Source organism: Vombatus ursinus, unplaced genomic scaffold (genome assembly GCF_900497805.2).
Source record: "Vombatus ursinus unplaced genomic scaffold, bare-nosed wombat genome assembly UNPS02014812.1, whole genome shotgun sequence".
Classification (NCBI taxonomy): domain Eukaryota; kingdom Metazoa; phylum Chordata; class Mammalia; order Diprotodontia; family Vombatidae; genus Vombatus; species Vombatus ursinus.
Genome location: NW_020954590.1, coordinates 61,978,098 through 62,000,042, shown reverse-complemented (window position 1 = coordinate 62,000,042; position 21,945 = coordinate 61,978,098). Strand labels below are relative to the sequence as shown.

Here is a 21,945-nt window from a genome sequence, read left to right as displayed (position 1 = left end):
TACTCCATGAAACAATGAGACAAACAAATACTCCATTTCTGCTGCTCAACTTCAAGCAAATTATTAGAACCACACAGCACTCAATTGTACTCATATGGTTCAACAACTGGGTTAGTCATACCTCCCCATGGCCTGTACAAGATGGTAAATAAATAATCATTTGTTGATTACTAAAAATAAGTTAAGAATATGAGGAATTCAGAGACATGTGGAAAGACATATGGAGTGGTAGAGAGTGGAAAAAAGCAGAATGAAGAGAACAATATACATAATGACAACAATAATATAAATAATAATACCAAAAAGAAGTCATAGATTGTAGTATTATGAACTTAGAGCTGGAAGGGACCTTAGAGGCAATGTATTCTGACCTCTTCATATTACGGATAAAGAAATTGGACCCAAAAAGGTTAAGTGACTTGGTCTTATTTGAATTGGATGAATAATGATAGTCCTGGTGAACTGACAAGAAAATATACATACCTTCCTGTTCTTAGTAGAGAGGTGCACCTATGAATCTGGAATGCAGTATACTCTGTGAGACATCAGAGCTGTGTTAGTTGGCTTTGTTTAAAATTTTCTGGGGGAAGTACAAGGAAGGTTTCAATGGGGAAGAGAAGTATTAAGGGGAAATATCTATAGTGTGAAAACAAAAGGAAACAAGCTAATTTTTTAAAAGAAAAAAAGTTGATGCTAATATAACTTGGCTATTTAACAGATTGTGGAAAGAGTTTTTTTGTCAAATTGCAGGATAGAGAAATGTGCTATGAGCCTTGGTGGTAAAAACTGTAATATGGAATGTCTAAAGAGCATCAAACAGCACAGACGATTTAGGAAATGATCAGTAATTAGAAAGAATTTTTAGGTGATGTGAGACTTAGCTAGTCTGTACACAGATCTCATAAACCCACCTTTCTGAAGAATTACTGCCTCTTCAGATTATGTGGGAGATAATATCAGGTTGCAAGTAATATTCAAATGCAACTCTTTTAACCCTTAATGTAGAGAGTATAGTGGAAAAGCAGTGAACTTGACTTTCTATCAAGGGTAAACATTGTGGCTAAATAGTTGTGTTGTCAATTAACTTATGGGAGGTAATATGACAGAAGAGGAAAAGTTCAAAAAGCATTAAACGTATAGTTATAAGGTTTGTTTTCCAGTCTCTTTTGTCACTCACTAGCTTTGTGACCTTGAACAAGTCACTTATTTTCTTCATATCAGTTTCCTCATCCATAAAATGGAGCTAATAATACCTGCGCTCAGATTATTATTATCATTAATAGTGATTCTGTTTTATGCAGTACTTCATAGATTACAAAGCTGTGTTGTACTGTACTTGTACTGTGTTTGTACTTGCACTGTGCAGACAGTGTAAATACTACTATTGCTGTTTTGCATACAAGGAAGTTGAGGCTAATTGACTTTCCCAAGGTCATAAAACTGCAAATCGGCGGAGTCAGGAATCAAACACGTCTCCCTACTCTTACTATGACAGCCTGCAAGTGAGGTAATGATGGTTAAAGATTTTCATAAACTATAAAGCAATAGACAATTATAAGGAGCTATTTTTAACTTTTCTGTGCTTCTCATTTTTAAGATGAAGGTGCTGGGTTAAATGATCTCTAAGGATCTAAGAATCCTTTTGTCATTAAAGAAGGAGCAGAAATATGAAAATCTCTTGGTTACTGCAATCAAAAAAGAAACAAGGCCTTGGAAATAATTTTATTATATTTACAACTTAGTCTTGCTGTATACACTAGTTACTACTGTATAGTTTACATATTTTACAGAATTAAAATAAAACTACCCTGTTTAAGCCCTTCCTCCTCCTTCCCCCCTCCCCAGTTGTCTTTACACAGACAGAAGCTGACTGGCTGTGCAGTGCAGGCTATCCATTTTGTTCATTCAACATGAATGACAAGGTTAGGAATGGAAGCATTAGTTAATAATAGGACAAAAGAGATTTTTTCCCCCTACTTATTATGAGTTTGTCCATACTGCCTCAGTTTTGGTGTCTAAAGGAGATATTTGAGAAAAGATTTTACTCCAGCTAACGTTCAGGGCCACTGACATGGGCCTAATTTCGTCCCATTTATGTTGTGAGCTAATATAATTTGCTAAATGTGGGGAGAAAAAAGTCCTTGTGGGGAAGGAAGAACTATTTCTCCAAGAACTTACTCTACTTCATACTTATAAATGCATTGTTTTGACTCCTTCAGTCCTTTATTTGCTTTTGCTATCCTAAGTTAATTTATAGGTAATGATATGAAATTATAAGATACAATTAAAATTCATCCATGTTGAATAGTTTCCATATGTTATTCCATGCAATGAACCTTTACCATTGATACATTCAGCAATGAAATTCCTTTTCCCAGATTATATGAAGCTTATCCTACCTACTTCAGCAGTCAAGAAGATCCTTGAAAGGTAAGTCTAGTCTTGAATGATTTCTTTAAGGAGATTCACTCTTCTCTCCCCATGTCTTGAAATGTACAGTTTTCATGAACCAAATAAGACTATTCAATATTCAAATTCATTCTAAAGAAGAACTTCTTTAGTGCAATTTCCTTTCTAGAGATACAGTAATATGGCAGGTGAATATAGAATAGGCTAATTGCTTGCTGCAAAATTCAAGCATCAGGACAGAGCATTTTTATAACCTCTTTGGAAGACTTGCAGGTTTTAGTGACTCTCTGTTTTAGGAGTATGTTTCTAGGCCTTGTGCTAAAGAACATATGGTATCTTTAATACATTTTTGATGCTCCATTAAAAATCATAAAGAAGAAATCTTCACTCAAAATATTTGGCCAAATTCCCCATCAACAGAGGGAGCATGAATTTAGAGTATTCACTGCTAAAATTAGATTTTGTGACAGTTAATTTTGATGATTATGAATATGTCATTAACATTACTGAGAACATTATCAGTAAGGACCTCATTGTTGGAAGTACTGCACAGTACTGTGCTGTGTTACCCTACGTCGGGATGTCATTGGGGAGTCCATGGTTTGGCAGACATGAACATCTGGACTTACCATTTGGGTCACTTCAATATCAGGGCCTACCATTCCACTGCCACTCATCCCAGTACCCATGCAACCACTGGTCATACTGCTATTACTCATGGCAGTCATACCTGGACTTGGCACTACTCTTTCAGTGTAGATCACATTATGTGTGTTGGCTAACTCAGCAGGTACACAAATGTTTCCTTGCACAGCATAGGCAGGTCCCATCACTGTTTCTGTAACCAGGACATTGGGAACCAACTGAGGTTCAAAAATAATGGTAGTCGGTTGTACACACTGGTCAGAAGTACTATATGACTCTGTCACTATAATGTCACTATGAATCGTGGGATCAGGCATTGCCATTTCTGCCTGGAATCCAGCCTCTGTGAGAGACATTGCTGAAGATTCATTAACAATGTAATTTGGTCCAAGTAGGGGAAGATCAGTAGTGATTGGTATCCAGGCCTGGTGAGGAGATGGAAATGGTTCAATTTCTGTGTCTAAGCATATTTCAGCTAGAGTCCTAAACTTTGGATCCAAAGTTTCTAAGGAGCTATCATCCAGGTCATCTACAATCCAGCTGCAGCAGCCAATGGAACCCACAGGAGACCCCATTCCTTCATGGTCATAAATAAGAAGGCAGTCATTTGCAGGTCGACATTCATCTTCATCTGCATAAGCGTAGGCTTTCTAAAGGTAGAGCAAAGGTAGGGAATTAGAACTGTTTTCACTTCTTAAAGTATCAAACAATATAAATATTGATGCTTCTGTGGTTTATTTATTTATTTATTTTTTTGGCCTGTGGAATGATGGGACTGAGAAATGGCTAAGATCTTTTTGTAAGAGGGGTGGGTATCACAGGTGCATTATATTTGCATGAACATTTTGTGAATACTCATGTTTGGGAAATGATTTTAACGATCATTTCCATATTCTACTTAGAGGCTAAATTCTGACCTTTGGGATTTGTCCCCTTGTATATCTGAAATAATATGATCAATATACTTTCTGAGAAGCTTGAAATATTTGACTTTTTTTTCCAATGAAGAAATGAAACAGAGTCAATGTAATCCTGGCAAGAAAATTTAACTACAAAATGCTGGGACTTTAATTACTATGTATAGGACTGAAATTACTAGTAGGAGAATTGGTGGTCACTTCCATGACATTATTTAGGTGAGTCAGAAAGGCTGTCTAAATTCTAAGATTAGAGAGTAATTCCTTAGGTTTCTCAGAGTTTGTCTGCCCCAAGATTGAAATAAGAGTATCCCTGGAATGGTGTGGTAATGAGCTTTTTCATAGTGACGGGTAGCTGAGAGAACATGGTTCCTTGACTTAGAGTACAAAGTAGCTACCTAGAGGGCATGAATTTCTAGGAAGATGAAGAGGAGGACTACATGAGGAGGTAGGAGGATGCTGAAGACAACTCTTGCCTAACTTAAAATTTTTCCTAAAGTTGATTGAACATTTGGGGATGAGGTTTTCAGAGAAGACAATGGGTCACAGATTCTCTCAGCAGCACCATCTTTGCTTGATTCACCAATAATGTTTTGGAACATAAGAAAAGGGGGTCTTTGATTTTCTTCATTTTGAAAAACACTCATGAACAAAGGATAAACCTTAGGGACAATCCCTTCTTTTAACACACCACTGGGGATTTTGTGCTAAATATAATTTCAATTATACTGTCAAACTACTGCTCAGTGATGGCATTTCCTGATGAATACTGAGCAGTGCTGGCAGCTAACTCCACCTCTAATTGCTGAGTTTAGCAGATGTTATCAGTCAGATTCTGCAAGAGTATTCATAGTCATAAATAGTATAGGCCATATTAATTCCTCCATTTCCTTTCATCCATTCCCATGAATAATAAAACACTGGGGCAAATTGGAATCTGACCTGAAATGAGCTGCTAATTAAACAGGTCAGACTAATTAAAAGAAACTCAGTATGAATTATTTGCTGTTTAATGATATGATATTACGCTTATATAATGATTGGCTGGGGTGAGAGTGGGGTTCTTCTTTACTAAAATCACAGAAATTTAATTTTTTCTTTTGGAAGCAGCACCATGACAGAGAAAGAATATTGGATTAGAATTCTGGGGACTGTATTCTAGTCTTTGCTTGGCTAACATCTAGGCATTTGAATTGTTCTAAAACACTTTAAAATCTCTGGGCTTTACTTTCTTTATCTGTAAAATGAGAAGGTGGAACTCCAAATTCTCTGAGGTTGCATCTAATTCTGTGATTCTGTGTATTTCCTCTAAATTGACATTTCTTGACACTTCTCAAACCATGAACTATCTAACTTTACCTCTAGATCTCTACTTAAAAAAGAGAAACTGAGTAAAATGACATTTATTTAAAAAGAGGTTATTCAAAAAGAGATTTTCCCCCAGGAGGTGGTTTGCCATTAGTGATGGAAAATCTGAATTTGGAATCATCCAGATTTTAATCTGGTTTGATTTCTTTTGGATATATATTCAGAAACTCCTAATGTTAAAATTATCGCTTTACACCAGGAAGTATACTTACCCATACTCCAGTTTTAACCAGAACAATAGGTCTTATAAAAGATGGCAGCACTATATTATGTAATTGGATTAAGGTTGCAACTTCCTGTTAACAGGGCAGGGCCTTTTTAATTCAAAATAGACATATCCCTTAAAAAGGGAAGGCACCCCACAAATGACTGTCAAATTTAGTATAGATCTCAAAATACAGTTATGATTTTGTCTCCCACCTTTGGGGGAATTGGGGAGCATGCTACAAGGATTCACAAAAGAGAGAACAAGTGACCTGATTGGATTTGAAGGTGTGCGAGGACATAAGAATGGGATGCTTACAGAATTTTGTCTTGAACTTTGTACTTTCTTTCCTGGTGGGTTCAGCAGAGGCATGGCTACATACATACTGTTTTCTTTTGGTCCTTCTCTCTATAACTTGCTACCTCTGTCTCTGTTTCTTTTTGCTATCTCTTGCTGTCTCTGTCTTTATCTCTCTAGATACAGCTATCTTTCTCTCTACCTCTCTAGCTATTTATCTCTGTTTCTTTCTCTCTCTCCACCTCTCCTTCCCTACATAGTAACTGCATATTAATTATTATAAATGAGTTCTGTGATCTTGGCAGAATTCCTTATGTATTTGTATCTTTAGGGTTATTATTGACAGTTACAGTCTCAATTAAGTAATGTTCTTATGGATTTCCATGATTGTATTGAACTAGAAATTCAACTCCTTCTCTTCCCCATCCCCACCCTCAAATTCTGAGGGCTACCAAGTTCCCATTAAATACCCTTTGTGTTTATTTTATTGATTGAGATTGAGCTCATCTCCTTATTCTACTGGACACTTGCTCAAGGCCAAGAGAGTCTATCTGGAAAGAGAATCACTTCATTAAGCAGTTCCATACAACATATTAAGTGTGTGTTTGTTGAATTAATTCTTTGTAAATCCCTGGAATTTCCCAGAAGTTAGACTTGGCCAAACCATGGCCAAAGAAATAATTTTCAGGTTCAATGAATGAAAGGCTAAAAGTAATATTGCAAGAAATCAAACCAAACCAAAAAAACACCTTCACAGGTTCTCTCCAGGCATAAGTAGCTGGTTAAACTACCAGCCCTGGGGAAATAATAAGGATGATGATACTTTGAATTTATATGGAGTTTTTGTCTCAAGAGCTCCAAGAAGTGCATATGCTTATTATCTTGTTTATACTTACAAAATAGATGAGGTGGGCCTGGGACTGATATTTAACCCCTTTTTATAGACTGAGAAGATGAAGCTCAGGCATATTGCCGCAGGGCGAACAGCTTTTTTTTTTTTTTTTTTTTTTTTTTTTTGGATTCTCCTGGGCCTTTTTTCTTTTTTCCCATTCTTTCTTCTTCCCTCCCCTTCCTGGAAGGTACTGCTTGATTGTGCTGGATACTGAGATAAATGCTGCACTTTGTAGGCCCAAGTTCACAATGAGATTCCCATAGGCCCTCATATGATTTTCTTCCTCCTAAAATATGTCATTGTGTCCTTCTGATTTTTTTCTTCCTTCTCCCCCCTCCTTCATCTTAGTTTTCTTTCTTTTTTCCCATCCAGCCCTGTTTTAATTGAAGATTCAAGCCTGTTCTTGGTTATGGCACCACCTTCTCGAGTTCTACTGCAAACTATCACTTTCTATCCTGTGTAACTTTCTCCTCCTTCGGGTTGGTGTCTCAGTCTTGGTCAGGGTCCTTCAGGTTTCCCTGCACTGGGAGGGAGATGGGGAAAGAAGTAGAAAACTCCAAACTGGGATGGATGGGGAGGAAGAGGAATCTTGTAGTTATTGGAGTCAAAAGGAGAAAAAAACTAGAAAGAGGATGAAATGGAATGATATTTAGAGTTTCTTGACTATTCCTGGCATCAAGGTTTATTATAACAATTGAATAGAAGAAATAAATACAATCTTATAAATAAGAGCATTGGATTTATAAAGGGAGCCAGGTGGCAGGGGATAAAGTACTGGGCCTGATATCAGGACTCAGTGTCATACACTTACTGACTGTGTGACCCTGGGCAAGTAACTTAACCTCAGTTTTCTCATAAAATGGGGATAATTATAACATTTACCTCCCAGGATTATTGTGAGAATAAAATGAAATGACATTTATAAAGTGCCTTGCAAACCTTAAAGTGCTATATATATGCTCACTATTATGTATATATTTGTACACATATAGACTATATATGTATATGTATGTGTATATACACATATATACATATACACATATACATATGTTGTGCAGTATAGTATGTATATATGTATATATATGTATATACATAATATATTACATATATAGATTGTGAGCTCCTTGAGAGCAGGGATTTTTTTTTTAACTTTCTTTGCATCTTTAGCATTTAGGACAGTGTTGGTGGTGCACAATAGGCCCAAATGCTAGGTTGACTGACTATCTTGTTTGATTATAGTCATATTAATAGTAGCAGGGATGAAAAATACTTCTAAACAGTTTTTATTATAGTGACAATTTCATTAAACTGCCACAGTAGAGGATGTGATTTAAAACCTCAGTATAACCCAAGCTCTGATGTGCTATAGCGAGGTGCTTTATGACAGAGGTTTTTCCCCCTCATATTGTGCATCATGGTTATCAGAGTCACATGAAAAAGACCCCAGATCAAACAGAACATATCACCATTTATGAACCCTCATTCTTGTGTCTGTGAAGGGCTTACCTCAGAGAAGTAGCTGTCCAAGAAAGCCATATTCACGCCTGTTTCTGTGTATTCCCTCAGTGTTCCTATGGTAGAGCCCCGTCTTCTCACTGCCCCGGCAAGTCCCCCAGCCCCAAGACTTAGCGCTGCTCCAACTCCTGTATTCAGCTCAACGCCAGACACCCCAGAAGCGCCTCCTTCAACAGTGCCTCCACCTGCATATGTGTTGGTGTAGATCTCTGGAAAGAGTGTGTTTTCATGTTATATGACTTAAAATTGTTTTAGGGCTTTGTCATCTAAGTACATGCATGATCCTTTTCCTGTTGACTGAGAAAGTTTTATTGTATGAAAAAATTAAACAGGTAGGTAAAAGCTAGGGGGAAATGGCTCCAGCAAACTGTGTGACCCTAGGCAAATCACTTAACCTCTTTTTGCTTCAGTTTCCACATCTGTAAAAATAAGAATAATGACAGCAACTACCTTAACAAGGTTGTTGTAAGGATCAAATGAGATAATATTTGTAAAGTACTTACTAAGCATAGTACCTGGCACATAGTAGGCGATATATAAATGTTAGTTATGATGATGATGATGATGACTTTGAGGTCTCCTCTTATTCTGTATATGTGATCCTATTATCTGAGTTGAATTACCATCCCTGCTACTTACTGTGTGACCTGCATCGAATCACTTGACCTATCTGAGATTCAGTTCCTCATCTAGAAAATGAGAGGGTCGGCTTCAGTGACCTTCAGTATATCTTCCAGCTCCCAATTTATGATCTTACACTTCTAATATCCCAAGTTTTCTCTGGGATCTCTGGACATAGAAACCAAATGTATTTCTAGTTCATATGAGAGTATCCAGGTAATTCAGACTTCTATCTTCCTCTTCTTAGGCCCTTAGATTCTCTCCCAGTCTAAAGAGGGTAAGTAAGGCAGGTAGTGAGCAGGAGTTGGATTAATGGTCCTTCTAGGGTAAAGTTGCTGCTTCTTCTTGTGACTCATCAAGTTGCACTGCCTACTTAAGAGGGCTTTCTTTTTTTTTTTTTTTAAATCTATATGATGTTGACCAGAGCAAGTGGGTCTTTGGATGCTTTCTAGAAACTTCCATAGATCCTCTTTGCCTAGTGGTGGAGTGAGTGGCCTGCCTTCTACAGGCAACCTTAAAGTTACAACCTTTCTCCTGAGAGGATTGTTCTTAGACTTCTAAAGAGAGAAGTTTTGGACTAGCTCCCCAGTTTGGAGGATTGTGCAAGACAAATATGCTTGTTTCAGAGTTGTGGAAAATCATTTTCCTCTTCCATAATGCTCTCCACTGGCCTAAATGGTTTTTCTAAAGAGTCTTGGGCATGCATGTGACTGGCATGAAAAATCCACATGGAGAAGAAGAACTTGTAAATTCTTTATTAGATGGTGCCCCCATTTCTTCTCCCTTTGCTATTGTAAAAATAATACCCTAAGGCACCCAGGAGTATGTTTTTCTTAGACATTATATTTCACTCCCACTGTAATGTTCATACCTTGTATGTACATTTTTGGGAAGTTATTAATTAGAATGTGAACTCCTTGAGGACAGGGACTATTTTTTACCTTTCTTTGTATCTCTAGTGCTTAGCACAGTGCCTGATTCATACAAAGTCCTCAATAAATGTTTATTGACTGACTGAGAAAAAAAAAGAATGACTACCCCAAATCCCAATCTCATGATTGTAGCCTATGATGGGTATTCTATGACAAAGAGAAGCTTCCTTATGAGTTTAACCAGGCCAACTCAGTTTTTCAGGTTGCTTCTGTAACAGGCATGATTGTAGGGATTTCCTGATATGATAGAACGTATCTCCCTCTGAATGGAGCCAAAGCACATATATCCCAGATCTATCTCCTGGGTTTAATCAATCAATCAATTCAAATTTATTAAGTCTCTATTATGTGCCAGGTACTATGTTAGCATAGTAAACCTAGGTATACAAAAAGAAGCAAAAGGCCATACCTGCCCACAAGGAGCTTATAATCTCACAGTTCAAATCCTGGTTCTTCCACTTGTGAGCTGTGTGATTTTGGGAAAGTCACTTCAATTTTCTAGGCCTCAGTTTCTTTGTCTATAAAATGATGAGTTTGGATTAAACGGCCTCTGAGGTCTCCTTCCTGTTCTAGAGCTCTGATTGTATAATCCATGATTAAGTCTTTTACACTTCAAAAGCAGCAACAAAGCTTCATATCTACTAACCAGAAGATTCCATGCGATCCTGTGTGTTGGAGGCGGTTACAGGCACGCAAATATTGGAGACATCCTGAAAGAAACAAAAACATCCCCAAAATATTAGTTAAAGGATAAATACTGTGATCCAACTTCTCCTTCTCTAATGCTGCCTTATTATTTTTTCTTCTTCATTTATTTTTTGGGAGTTGAAAAACAGTCAAGAGGCCCCAGATGTCTCAGTTCTCCATTTCTATGTACATACCATGCTTCATATATGAAGGAAAGTAGATTGAAACTCACTCTGTCCTCAGGATGGGCTCCTTCTATCCCCCATGACTGCATCACTCCTTCACCCCCCTCAGGCACAGGGGCAAATCGAGTTCCCAGGCCTGCTGGTGCCTTTCGTTTGCAGCAGCATATGAGCAGCAGGAGTGGCATTACTGACCGAGAAAGGGATGATGGACAGTTAACAAAAGATCTGTAAATTCCAGAGTCAAGCATTACGTTAAAAAACAAAAGAAAACAAACTAAGGAGGGAGGTAAAGATGTAAAATGGTAATCCCCCTTCTCCTACATATGTATGCATACAGAGTCATGGGTAGAACTTTAAAACTTCAAGGGCTTGATCACTCAATCAACAAACATCCCCTATGTCTCAGGTACCAAATACTGGGGCCACAAACAAATAATGAAACAACCTCTGCTCTCAGGGATCTTAAGTTCTATTGGGACCTGGGCAAGTCACTTAACCTTGTTGGTGTCAGTTTTCCCACCTATAAAATGAGCTGGAGAAGGAAATGACAACTCTAATATCTTTGCCATGAAAACCCCAAATGGGGTTACAAAGAGTCAGATATGAGTGGAAAACGATTTAACGAAAATAACCAACACTCCATAAAATTTTGCAATATTCCTGAAGACCTTCATGTTTTCTCTTTAGGTCCTGGCCTACCAAGCTTCTGGGGACAGCACTAAAAATTCCTAGTGGCAGCCTGATTCTTGCTATGAGAAATCATTTTACTGCTCACAATTAAAATGGTGTTAGAACCCCATAATAGTAATAGAGCTGTTTTCTGAAAGCAAACAAACAAACAAACAAACATATGAAACCTCACGTTTAGAGCCTTTTACTAGTTAAGCTTGCCTATTCTAGTAGACCCGGAGATTATTGCTTACAATACTTTTCACTAAGAAAAGGATCTGGTCAAAAGTTCGGTTAAAAAGTTATTTCCCATCCATAATAATTGGAATTCAGTATTGTTTAAAGTAATCATTTAACTTATATTCTTCTCCTTAGATATAGTCAAATATATGTGATAATGCCACCCTCTGGTGGCAGTTTCAGAGAATTAGGATCATGTAGCATCAGAGCTAAATGCTGGAAATTATTTCGTCCAGCGCCCTCGTTTTACAAGCCAGGCTCTGGGCTGAGAGAGATTAAGTAAATTGCCCAACATCTCACAATGAAAATGTAGAAAGATCAGGATAAAATTCACTGCTACCTTCTAGTCCGGTGCTAATTTTCCTCAAATAATTCTCTCACAGAAACTCTAAATGCTATGACTTTTGATCCCTAAAAAAATAGCCAGATCATGGTTATCAGAGTCACAAGATCCCAACTACCCGGTGCCAGGCCTCCCTCACTCCTCTATCTGCCTGCTACCCAACTATCATGGCTCTTTTATCAGTCAGGACAGCCTTTATGCTGGTCAGTCTTAGAGCACCCTAATACTGCCATCTGCCTGTCCAGATTGCCATCTATTCACCTGCTTCAATACTCCTCTAATTCACCAACCACTTAGACTCTTGGGTCTCAGATGTCTCTAAACTGACCTGTCTCTTAGTCATCAAGCCCCAGTACTGATAACTGGCTATTTGCCAAGATTTTTTTTTTTATCACAAATATAGATATGTATATATGGACGCATGGACATACATTTGTCTATATGCATTTGTCTCTCTATACACATACAGTATACATAAATAAATGCATAAACAAACAAATAAATGTTATTTTAAAAATTGTCAGATGAACATGAGAAGATAATCCAGTGGTCATATTCTGGTTTTAGAAAATCGACTGACGAGGGCTTAACTCAATACTTACATAGCAGTAATAAGAGACCTAAGACAATGAGACCAATTCCAGCTGGTCCAAGTCCCACGTTGCCGTCACCAATTCTGTCACCAGCGACAGTACCATAATTGTTAGCAGTAACTATGGTGATGCTGGGGCCCCCCGGGTAGATGCCGGTTGTGCTGTAGTAAGAGCACATGTGGTTGTCATCACATTCACAAACTTCTAATGGTATAATTTGTGGCAATTCACAAGTTCTGTCATAGGTGTCTTTCACTAAGATGGGAACTTGGTAAAGTCCAGGTGATAACTGTTGCATAGCAGTGAGTATTGCCGAGGTAGCTTTTACAAAGGAAGAAAAGAAATGGGAAGGTTAGTTTTCCTTAATAAAATCATATAATTTTGAGTTAGCAGGGATGTCTACAAGACATCTAGCTGTTCTAGCTTTTGTTTCTTATAGCAAGTTTACAGCTACATTGCCTAGCAGTAAAAGTTTTTTTTATCCTTTATTCAAAATTACTACATTTTAATCTAGACTCATTCCAATGACTATTTGTTTTCTCAGGCTACATAGCTCTCCTTTACTTATCCAGCAACATTTGCTTAAATACTGGGTCATAGGATCATAGATTTTGAGCTGGAAGGGACCTTTATGGTCACCTAGTCTAGCCTACTTATTTAATAGATAATGAAATTGAGATTTGGAGAGTTTGATTGATTTGCTCAAAGTTACATAGGTAAGTGGTAAAGGAAGGATTTTTTTTTATATTTGATTTTTTTAAATTTTGAAAATCACAAACATGAAATAAAATGAACATATTATATACACCATAAAATAGAAAAGGAAGATTATACATGAAACAAATATGGTTAGCTTGAATTTCTTTTTGAGTAATAATGAATTCAAAATAATACTTTTAAAGCTTTCTCATTCCTTCTGGTATTCCTTCAGTTCTATTTTATGTATTATTACATCAATTCCTTTCCTTATTATTTTGGGGTGTGGATGATGAAGGGCAAGACAATCCTATTGCTAGTAACCCTCCCACTGCCATCCTCTCCTACCCAAAACTGAAAAAAAAATGAACCAATAAAACATGTGATGAAAGCACATAGTCAAGGAACGCAAATTGCCACACTGTCCATTTCTCAAAATAGGCTTTTTATTCTACAGCTTTTGTCCATTACCTCTTGGTAAGGAGGCAGGGTGTACAAGTCTTGCTAAATCTCTCATACACTGGTGAACAATTACAATAACAAGAGGTGGGACATTTTGCTAAGTTGTTGGTTGTCACTATGCTGTACGTTAGAAAATACTCCCTGTAGTCTGCATTAGCCCATCCAACCATTCCAGGTTTCGCTGACGTTGCATGGGTTTTATGCCATGTCATTGTTCTTAAATATCCACACACCACAATTTGTTCACTTCTTGCCCTACTTATTGTAGGATGTCACATCTTACTTTCTAGGTCTTCAACATACCAAAAGGAGCTGGTATCAATATGTTTGTACACTTGGGTTCCCTTCCTGTCTTGAAAGGGATATGCCCTCTAGTGGAATCATTGAGTCGAGGATTTTGTGATTTGGGAGGATCTTCACAGATTCAATAGGAAACTGATGTGTGTTTCCCATAACCCTTCCTATTTTTTTCAAATTTTTTTCTCTTCATTTTTTTTCACTTGTATGGGGGGGAAGTGGAATGTCAGAGTTGATTTAATTTGCATTTAACTAATGATTGATTTAGACCATTTTTGCTTAGGCCTTTTTTTTTTTAAAGGCGCATTTATTTTCTCCTTCCTTGATCTACCCTATGTGAAAGGAAGAAAAGAAAAATATAAAGCTCTTGTAAAAAGTACACAATTAAGGAAAACAATTCCAATTCCAATATTTGTGATGCTCATTTTCTTACCACCTTTACCAATCTGAAAATCATTCTAATTATTATTGATTTGGATTAGTGATTATAGAAGTAGTTTTTTTTTCTTATACTTATTGATTAGAGGAAGGATTTGAACCCAGAGCTTCTGGGTTGGGGTTAAATATCAATCCAGGGCGAATTTTAAGAAAAGCAAATGTATACTAAACCAATGAAAACTTAGTCATTAATCCAAAGTACCAGATACATGTGTTATAAAATAATTTTATGTTCATGGGCTTTGCTAGGTAATGGGTCAAGCCATGGCTTTTCAAACATACTTTTAAAAGAATAAAAGATTTTGAGATCTGGTAGAAATCTTATGGGAAGCAGTGTGGCATAATAAAAAGAGAGCTTGGTTTAGAATTCAGGATGCTTGACTTTCCTAGTCTTAGATTTGTCTTTAACTGTATGACCTTGGGTAAATAATTTCACCTTAGAGTTTCCTTGTCTGATAAATGAGGGATTCAATCAAAATGATTGCTAAGATACCTTCTAACTCTACCATGCTATGATGTAATCTCTGCTGATATCACCTGTATTCATTTAAAACTAGTTAACTTCTAAGTTGAGAATTGATTTTATAAAGGGGTTCTATTATATAATTATTAATTGTCAACTTACCCTTATTGATAAATCATTTGTACTTCTATTTCAAATCAAAGAATGTTCCTAAGCTTCTCCTTAAGTGTTCTAAATATGCACACTATCTCTTACTTTATTACAACTCTTTGGGATGAATCAAATACTTTGAGAAAGAAGTGATTTTTTTTGGATTTGAAAGTAACATCAAGCTTACATTCTGCTTACCATTTATTGACCTGATATCCCATAGGTCAGCTGTCCCCGGTGGCTGATCCATGATGCAATATGTAAAGGGTGAGCCAAAAGAATCATCCCTTGTTGAGATAATGACTGATGGGGAGGCTACACAGATATGTCTACTGTCAGAGAAAATTATGGGGCAGAAATCGTTGACATCAGGAACTTCGACACATATTGTCCCTGTTGCAGTTTTCCCAATGCCATCTGAAACAACAGTGTTACAAATAATTAAGATAAGTGATACCCAACGCCAACTGTCTTTTGCCTTGCTAGAGGTTATTGCAAGATTCAGAAGTGCTTTGAGGAGGTTCTCAGAGATAATGGATAATCCATTGAATCTTTCAGTTGAGAATGATTGAAGCTAAGGTTTACAATCCTGAAATAGAGATATTAGCATCCACATGACTGATGGCTAATTATTTTCAAAGGCAACCATTAGGTCTTTTGGAATTTAGGTAAAAACATTTTTTTTCTCACTGCTATTTTCTCAATCTGTAATAGGATACCTTTTATATTTACAGAGCTATAAGGACATTTATAGACTGAGTCTACCCTATTAAAAAAAATCATTTGACTACTTAGAAGTAATTACTTGGAGAAATCACATTTACTCTAATAAGTAGCTGGGGGCGCTCTGATGCTGAGCCAGAGGCTGAAGGGCTGACAAGCTACTGGAAAAACTTTTGACTTTAAGTAAAGTGAGTTACAATGCAATGTTTTGTTGGGGTCTGAGTACAAAATCATACAATTTTAGAACTTTATGTCTTTGCAAATGATAGTTAAGGAATAGAAATAAAATTGTCAAATTGTGTCTTAGACTTTTAAAAGTTGCCTTAAAGGATAAACTTAATGATTGTTTGATGCCTTGTTCATTGTTTTCAGTTTAAACCAACAAGCATTTATTGAACACCTACTATGTGCGAGGTAAGTGTTCGTTCTTTCCCTTAGGGAATTATAAATGAATAGGGGAATAAGGGACTCAAACAAGTAAATATATAAAAAAAAATGGAATTTGACCATGTATTGAGATAGGATAAAATTGTTACTTCTAGTTTAAAGGAGTTAAGTTTGTTATTCAAGCATTTATTAAGTGTCTACTGAATGCCATGCATTGTGGTAGGCACCAGGGATCATTTTTCTCTGGAGAAGGGAGGACTATCTTTCATGGAGGAGGTAGAATCTGAACTGTGCCTTGAGAAGTGACCTACTCACAACCAGGCTTACATTCAACTCATTTTACTTGATAATAATGATAATCTGCATTGATAGAAATTCCTCATTGGGAATTTCCTTAACTAATGAAATCAAAGTCTCAGCCAAGAACAAAACAAACTATTATTATTGGAGATATTGATATGACATATTGATATGAAACTCATTCTTAGGTTAAAGACAATATATAGGAGGTCCCAGGTTTCCCTCTAGTCACTGTAATAATAAATAGTTCATCATCTTTGGTACTTCTTATACTTTAAACTCATCATGAAGCTTGATACCACATTAACTCTTAGCTCTTTCTGCTTGATCCTTATGGTTTAGAGACACCCTCCCCTTAATGTTTTCTGAGAAAAGCTATAAAATTTTAATGTCATTTAATTTTACAGTCAAAGCTTCCTTAGTATGAAAAAATGGCCATTAGTTTCATTGCTAGCATTTGTATTTAGTTTCAAAAAGAAATGACTATGAAAGCAAATTGAAAACAATTTTCTTACCTTCGACAGCCAGAATCTCAGCTGCGTATATCCCATTGATAACATATTTTGATTTTGGATCATATTCCCTGGAAAACTGTATCTCTCCTGTCCTTGAATCAACTTTTAACCAGTTGGCTGCATCATATCCCATGACATATCTGTTTTTGATTAAAAAAAACTCAGTATTATGCTATGATGATAGTAATTTTAAATTTCAGAAAACAATAATGTGCTAAAATGTACTGTAGGTTTAGCAGAATGATTAAGCACTCTTTGAGAGTCAATACAACAAAAGCTATTCATGTTTTGGTAAAACACTGAGAATAACAAATGGTGTTTTAGGGTTCGAAAAGTCCTTCACATATATTTTCTCCTTTGATCCTTACAAAAACCCTATAAAGGAAGTGCAATAGATATATTAACTTGTTATTATTTTATGAACAAAAAAAAATGAGGCTAAGAAAATTTAAGTGCTTTTCCATGGTCACCAAACTAGCAGATATTGGAAACAGAATTCAAAAGTTTACCTTTGCCTTTTAGCTTCCTTGGCTTCCTTGAAGATTCAGCTCACATCTCATGTTTTTCAGAAGGCCTTTCCAGATCTCTCAAACTATTGATATCTTCCCTTTCCATTCTGGATATATTTTGTATGTAAGTAGTCACATGTTGTCTCTCTCATCAGAATGAGAGTCCTTTAGGGAAAGGACCTCCCTTTTAGCCTTTCTGTGTATCCCCAGTGTTTAGTACAGTGTCTGGCACAGAGTATTTATATACTTAATACTGATTGTTTGATTGGTTGGTTGTAAAGAAGGACTTTTCCAAGTAGGAAGGAGAGTGAGGGCAGTGACAAAGGATAAGAGGGAGCAATTTAAAGACAAAGTATGTGTCTAGAATTCACCATAGGAACTGCCACAGCGCGTCCAATAAATGTTGATACTTTTTTCACCCAGTTACTTTAACTACTTCTTTGTCACTCTTTGTTACTCTTTGCTTTCTTCAAATTAGCTATATTGCTGAAATATCCCTGTCCTAAATCTTTCTCTTAGCCTTAATCTTTCGAGATGATCTGGGTTAAACCAAAGCCTTTGTCAATTGTTGGTTTTAAATAATCTGTTAAAGTACTTTTACTCTTAGGGTCTTTCAATGCTTGTGGGACACATTTGATTGGAAGAAGATCAGACTCCCATAGAATAATTGAGCGGTTCTTTCAACTTCTAACACCAGATGGTATCATTTAAGATCATCTCTCCTCCATCTTCTTTTACCTCTGGTTCATAATCTTAGATAACTTACAGAGTTTATAAACGCATCCTCTGAAAATTTCATGGGAGATTTCAAATGCTACAATATTATCTCTAAAAAAAATCCAATTATATGTTTTCTGTATAAGTGAACAACTGACCTAACAATGGTTTACCACACTAAATGATGAGTGTTGTACCTGACATTTGTGGCTGCAATCCCAGTATCCAAGTCAGTGGCTGTATATCTTCCAAGGACATAATTTAATAAGGCATTTCCTCTTAAGCCTTCTTGTATTCTGAAATTCATAGAGTTTGGATTAAATATTGGTCCTTCTCTGACATTAATAACCTGTATCCTGATGGGAATGGCCTGGATCCGGTAGTGAGAGGCAACAGAATGGTGAAATTCAGCTTTGTTTTTAACACCGATACTAAGTTGCATATTGGGCATCTGTTCATAATCCAACATCTGAAATGATAAAATGTGAGAAGTTTGTTAGATATGGTCTCAGATCTACCACTAATCGTGCGATGAGGTTATTAAGTTCCCTTTGAACACATACATTTTATGATTCTTTTATTCTATTCTGGAGCAGAAAAGCATTGTTTGAGGATAGCAAGAATATTTGATTTACAATCCATACACACATGTTAAATTATCAAGCAAGCAAATAACAAGTATTCTGAGAATGCCTACTATGTGCCAGGTGCTGTGCTGGTGTGAGGGATACCAAGAAAAGGTGACATTTCCTGCTCTCTAGAAGTTTACATTCTATCAACTATGGAAGCTGTATAAACCAGGCTTACGTTCAACTCATTTTACTTGATAATAATGATAATCTGTATTGATAGAAATTCCTCATTGGGAATTTTCTTAACTAATGAAATCAAAGTCTGAGCCAAGAACAAAACAAAGCAAAACAGAAGGCAAAGAAAGAAAGAAGAAAGAAAGGAAGAAAGAGAAAGAAGTTGTATTTGCTAATATGTATGTACTTTATTAATTTTTTCTAGAGTACACTATTTTGTGTGGTATATCTGGGTTTCGATAGATCTCTAAATGCCTTTGTTCAGTCATTTCAGTTGAGTCTGACTTTTTGTGACCCTGTGGACCTCTGTCCATGGGGTTTTTCCTGACAACGATATTGAAGAGTTTACAATATCCGGATTTGCAATATCCTTCTCCAGTGGGAAACAGGGTTAAATGACCTGCCGAAGGTCACACAACTAGATTTGAACTCGGGCTGGATTTGAACTCAGGTCTTCCTGATGCTAAATCTAGTGCTGTATCCAGTGCACCACCTGACTGCACCATTTCAGATAAAACATCCTAAAGGCTAAACATCTTAACATGTACTCTACTAAGGAAAAAATTAGTACTAGTACTCTTACTCTTCAAGAGTAACTGTGATCTGGGTGGAAAATTGAAATAAGAAATAAATAAGAAGCTGAGACAATTGGGAAATATGTATGTTTCAGAGAACTGGGATAGTTAATTTAAGCTATTTCACATTGATGGAATAACCGCCAGCTGAGAAAATAAGAGTGAAAACGAGGTTTAAGAAGACTGATCTGATTGATCAATAGTTTGTTTCAGAGAACTGAAGTCGATAATTTGAGTATTGCTTTTAATCAATTTCCTAAACAAAGGTAATGAAGAATTTGGTCTTTTAGCAGTACTCCTGGGTAAGACACAAGTTCCCTCAAGCAATTGCATGACAGCATGGATTTTTGGGTAAGTGTTTATTCTATCAAGGTAAATTCTTCATGGGCATTATCAAGACTTGACTATTCCCTCTGGAGGCTTGAAACCCTGTTTCTTATTGGTTGACAAACCAGTGCTCTCACCTTCGATTTCAGTTAAGCTTCCTTGAAAGTTTTACACTTTTGATATCACCCTTTTTGCCTCCCCCAGGAGTGCCTAGTCTAGTGAGAGCAGACCACTGTTCTTATTATCTCACCTAGAGGCATTTCTTTTTTCTGCTCCCCAAGAAAAAGAGAGAGATTTTTGTATGCACACTCAGATCTATGTCATTAGCCAGCAAAAAAAAGTTTTTATCTTCATTCATTAAGCCAGTAAGACAGAGTCAGGTTACCTGTGCACGCTCTGAATCATGGTGGGAAAGGGCCCCGCCATCATCCATTTCTGAAATTGAGTTCACTAAGCTGCCATGTGGACTGATATCAAGCAGAGCATATTGAGGATGCTCTAAGGACTCGCTTTTCATTATGCAGGGTCCCCAAAACACTCAGGTCATGGAGCTGGAAGTGACCTTAGAGGCCAGTTAGGCTAAGCCTCTCATTTCAACAAATATTTATTAGGCATAAATTATATTCAAAATACTATATTTCTATGATCGCTCTTGGAGAACTTATTTTAAAAAGTGTTGAGGGGGCAGGTAGGTGGTGCAGTGGATAGAGCTCTGGCCTTGGATCTGAGTTCAAATCCAGCCTCAGACATGTAACGTTTACTAGCTGTGTGACCCTGGGCAAGTCACTTAATCTTGATTGCCTCACCAAAAAAAAAAAAAAGTTTGTGGCAGCTAGATGGCACAGTGTATAGAGTACTGGCCCTGGATTTGGGAAGACCTGAGTTTGGGTCCGACCTCAGACACATAACCCTTGTTAGCTGTGTGACCCTGGGCAAGTCACTTAACCCCATTGCCTAATTTAAAAAAAAAAAAAAGAGAAAAAAATAAAGTGTTGAGACTCTTTACTGAGTATTTTATTCTTTGTTGAATGGGGTCCTGAATAACCAAGGTCCATTTAGATATATACAACATTTTTTTGTCTTGCCATGTGATTTCATTGGTTTAGGGGACTTCCAGTGAGTAAATCCCCTCTTCCTGGGAAGACAGACATACAATCTGCAGATTATAGGCATATAGAGTATCTTGGGAAATTAAATGACTTGCTCAGAGTCACAAGTCAGTGAGCCCAGGTTGTCCTGACTCCTGAGACTGGCATACTCTCCATTATGACACATTGACTTCCACAGTATATAACATTTACTACTTGTACAGAGTTGATTATTTTAATAGGAATGAGAATTTTCTCAAAAACCTATGCACCAAAAGACCATAGACTGCTAAATGAATAGTCAAAGATCAGTAAAGACTGAACACTAAAGATCATAGGATCATATTTAACCCATTGCTTGAGCAGGGTTAAGAACAAACATGAAAAGACCCTCCTACTCTCTCTCTCTTAAACTGTGCAAAAGTTCCTTAATAAGGCCATTCTTCTCAGTTCCACTTTCCACTGGAGACTGTGATACTAAATCAGCAGAAGTAGAAACAGATGCATATCATACATGTACATGTACAATGGTGAGACCACATGATACGAAGTAATGCATTATACTTCTGTTGAATGGACTACAAAGGCCTTTATGCTTTTCTCATGATTTTCATGCTTTTAAACATCACAACTTTATTAATTATTTTTAGTCTCTTAGAGCACTTAAAATTATCTTCTAACATAAACAACCTTCCAAGTCACCTTCTATGTCACTGTCAGACTAATATTCTCTGCTTCTTCTTCTTTTTTTTTTTGAGGCAATTGGGGTTAAGTGACTTGCCTAGGGTCACACAGCTAGTAAGTGTCAAGTGTCTGGTCAGAGACTGGACGTGAATGCAGGTCCTCCTGACATTAAGGCCGGTGCTCTATCCATTGCAGCACCTAGCTGCCCCTAATATTCTCAAAGAAACAATTTTAATCACATCATCTCTCTCTCTCTCTCTCTCTCTCTCTCTCTCTCTCTCTCTCTCTCT

General features: G+C 36.8%; 1 protein-coding gene across 1 annotated transcript in view; it reads right to left on the bottom strand.

Annotated features, from left to right (window-relative positions):
- Positions 1–1,812: 1,812 nt before the first annotated feature.
- The window catches only part of LOC114053749 (desmoglein-4-like), a 58,905-nt gene continuing 38,772 nt past the window's right edge, over positions 1,813–21,945 (bottom strand). Inside the window, exons 11-18 of the mRNA XM_027876889.1 lie at positions 18,373–18,644; positions 16,950–17,089; positions 15,223–15,441; positions 12,528–12,839; positions 10,721–10,860; positions 10,448–10,511; positions 8,240–8,457; positions 1,813–3,704 (exon numbers count right to left, since the gene is read on the bottom strand). Of these exons, the coding sequence (XP_027732690.1) occupies positions 2,940–3,704; positions 8,240–8,457; positions 10,448–10,511; positions 10,721–10,860; positions 12,528–12,839; positions 15,223–15,441; positions 16,950–17,089; positions 18,373–18,644 (2,130 nt within the window). The 3' untranslated portion in view covers positions 1,813–2,939. The remainder of the gene's footprint in view (positions 3,705–8,239; positions 8,458–10,447; positions 10,512–10,720; positions 10,861–12,527; positions 12,840–15,222; positions 15,442–16,949; positions 17,090–18,372; positions 18,645–21,945) is intronic.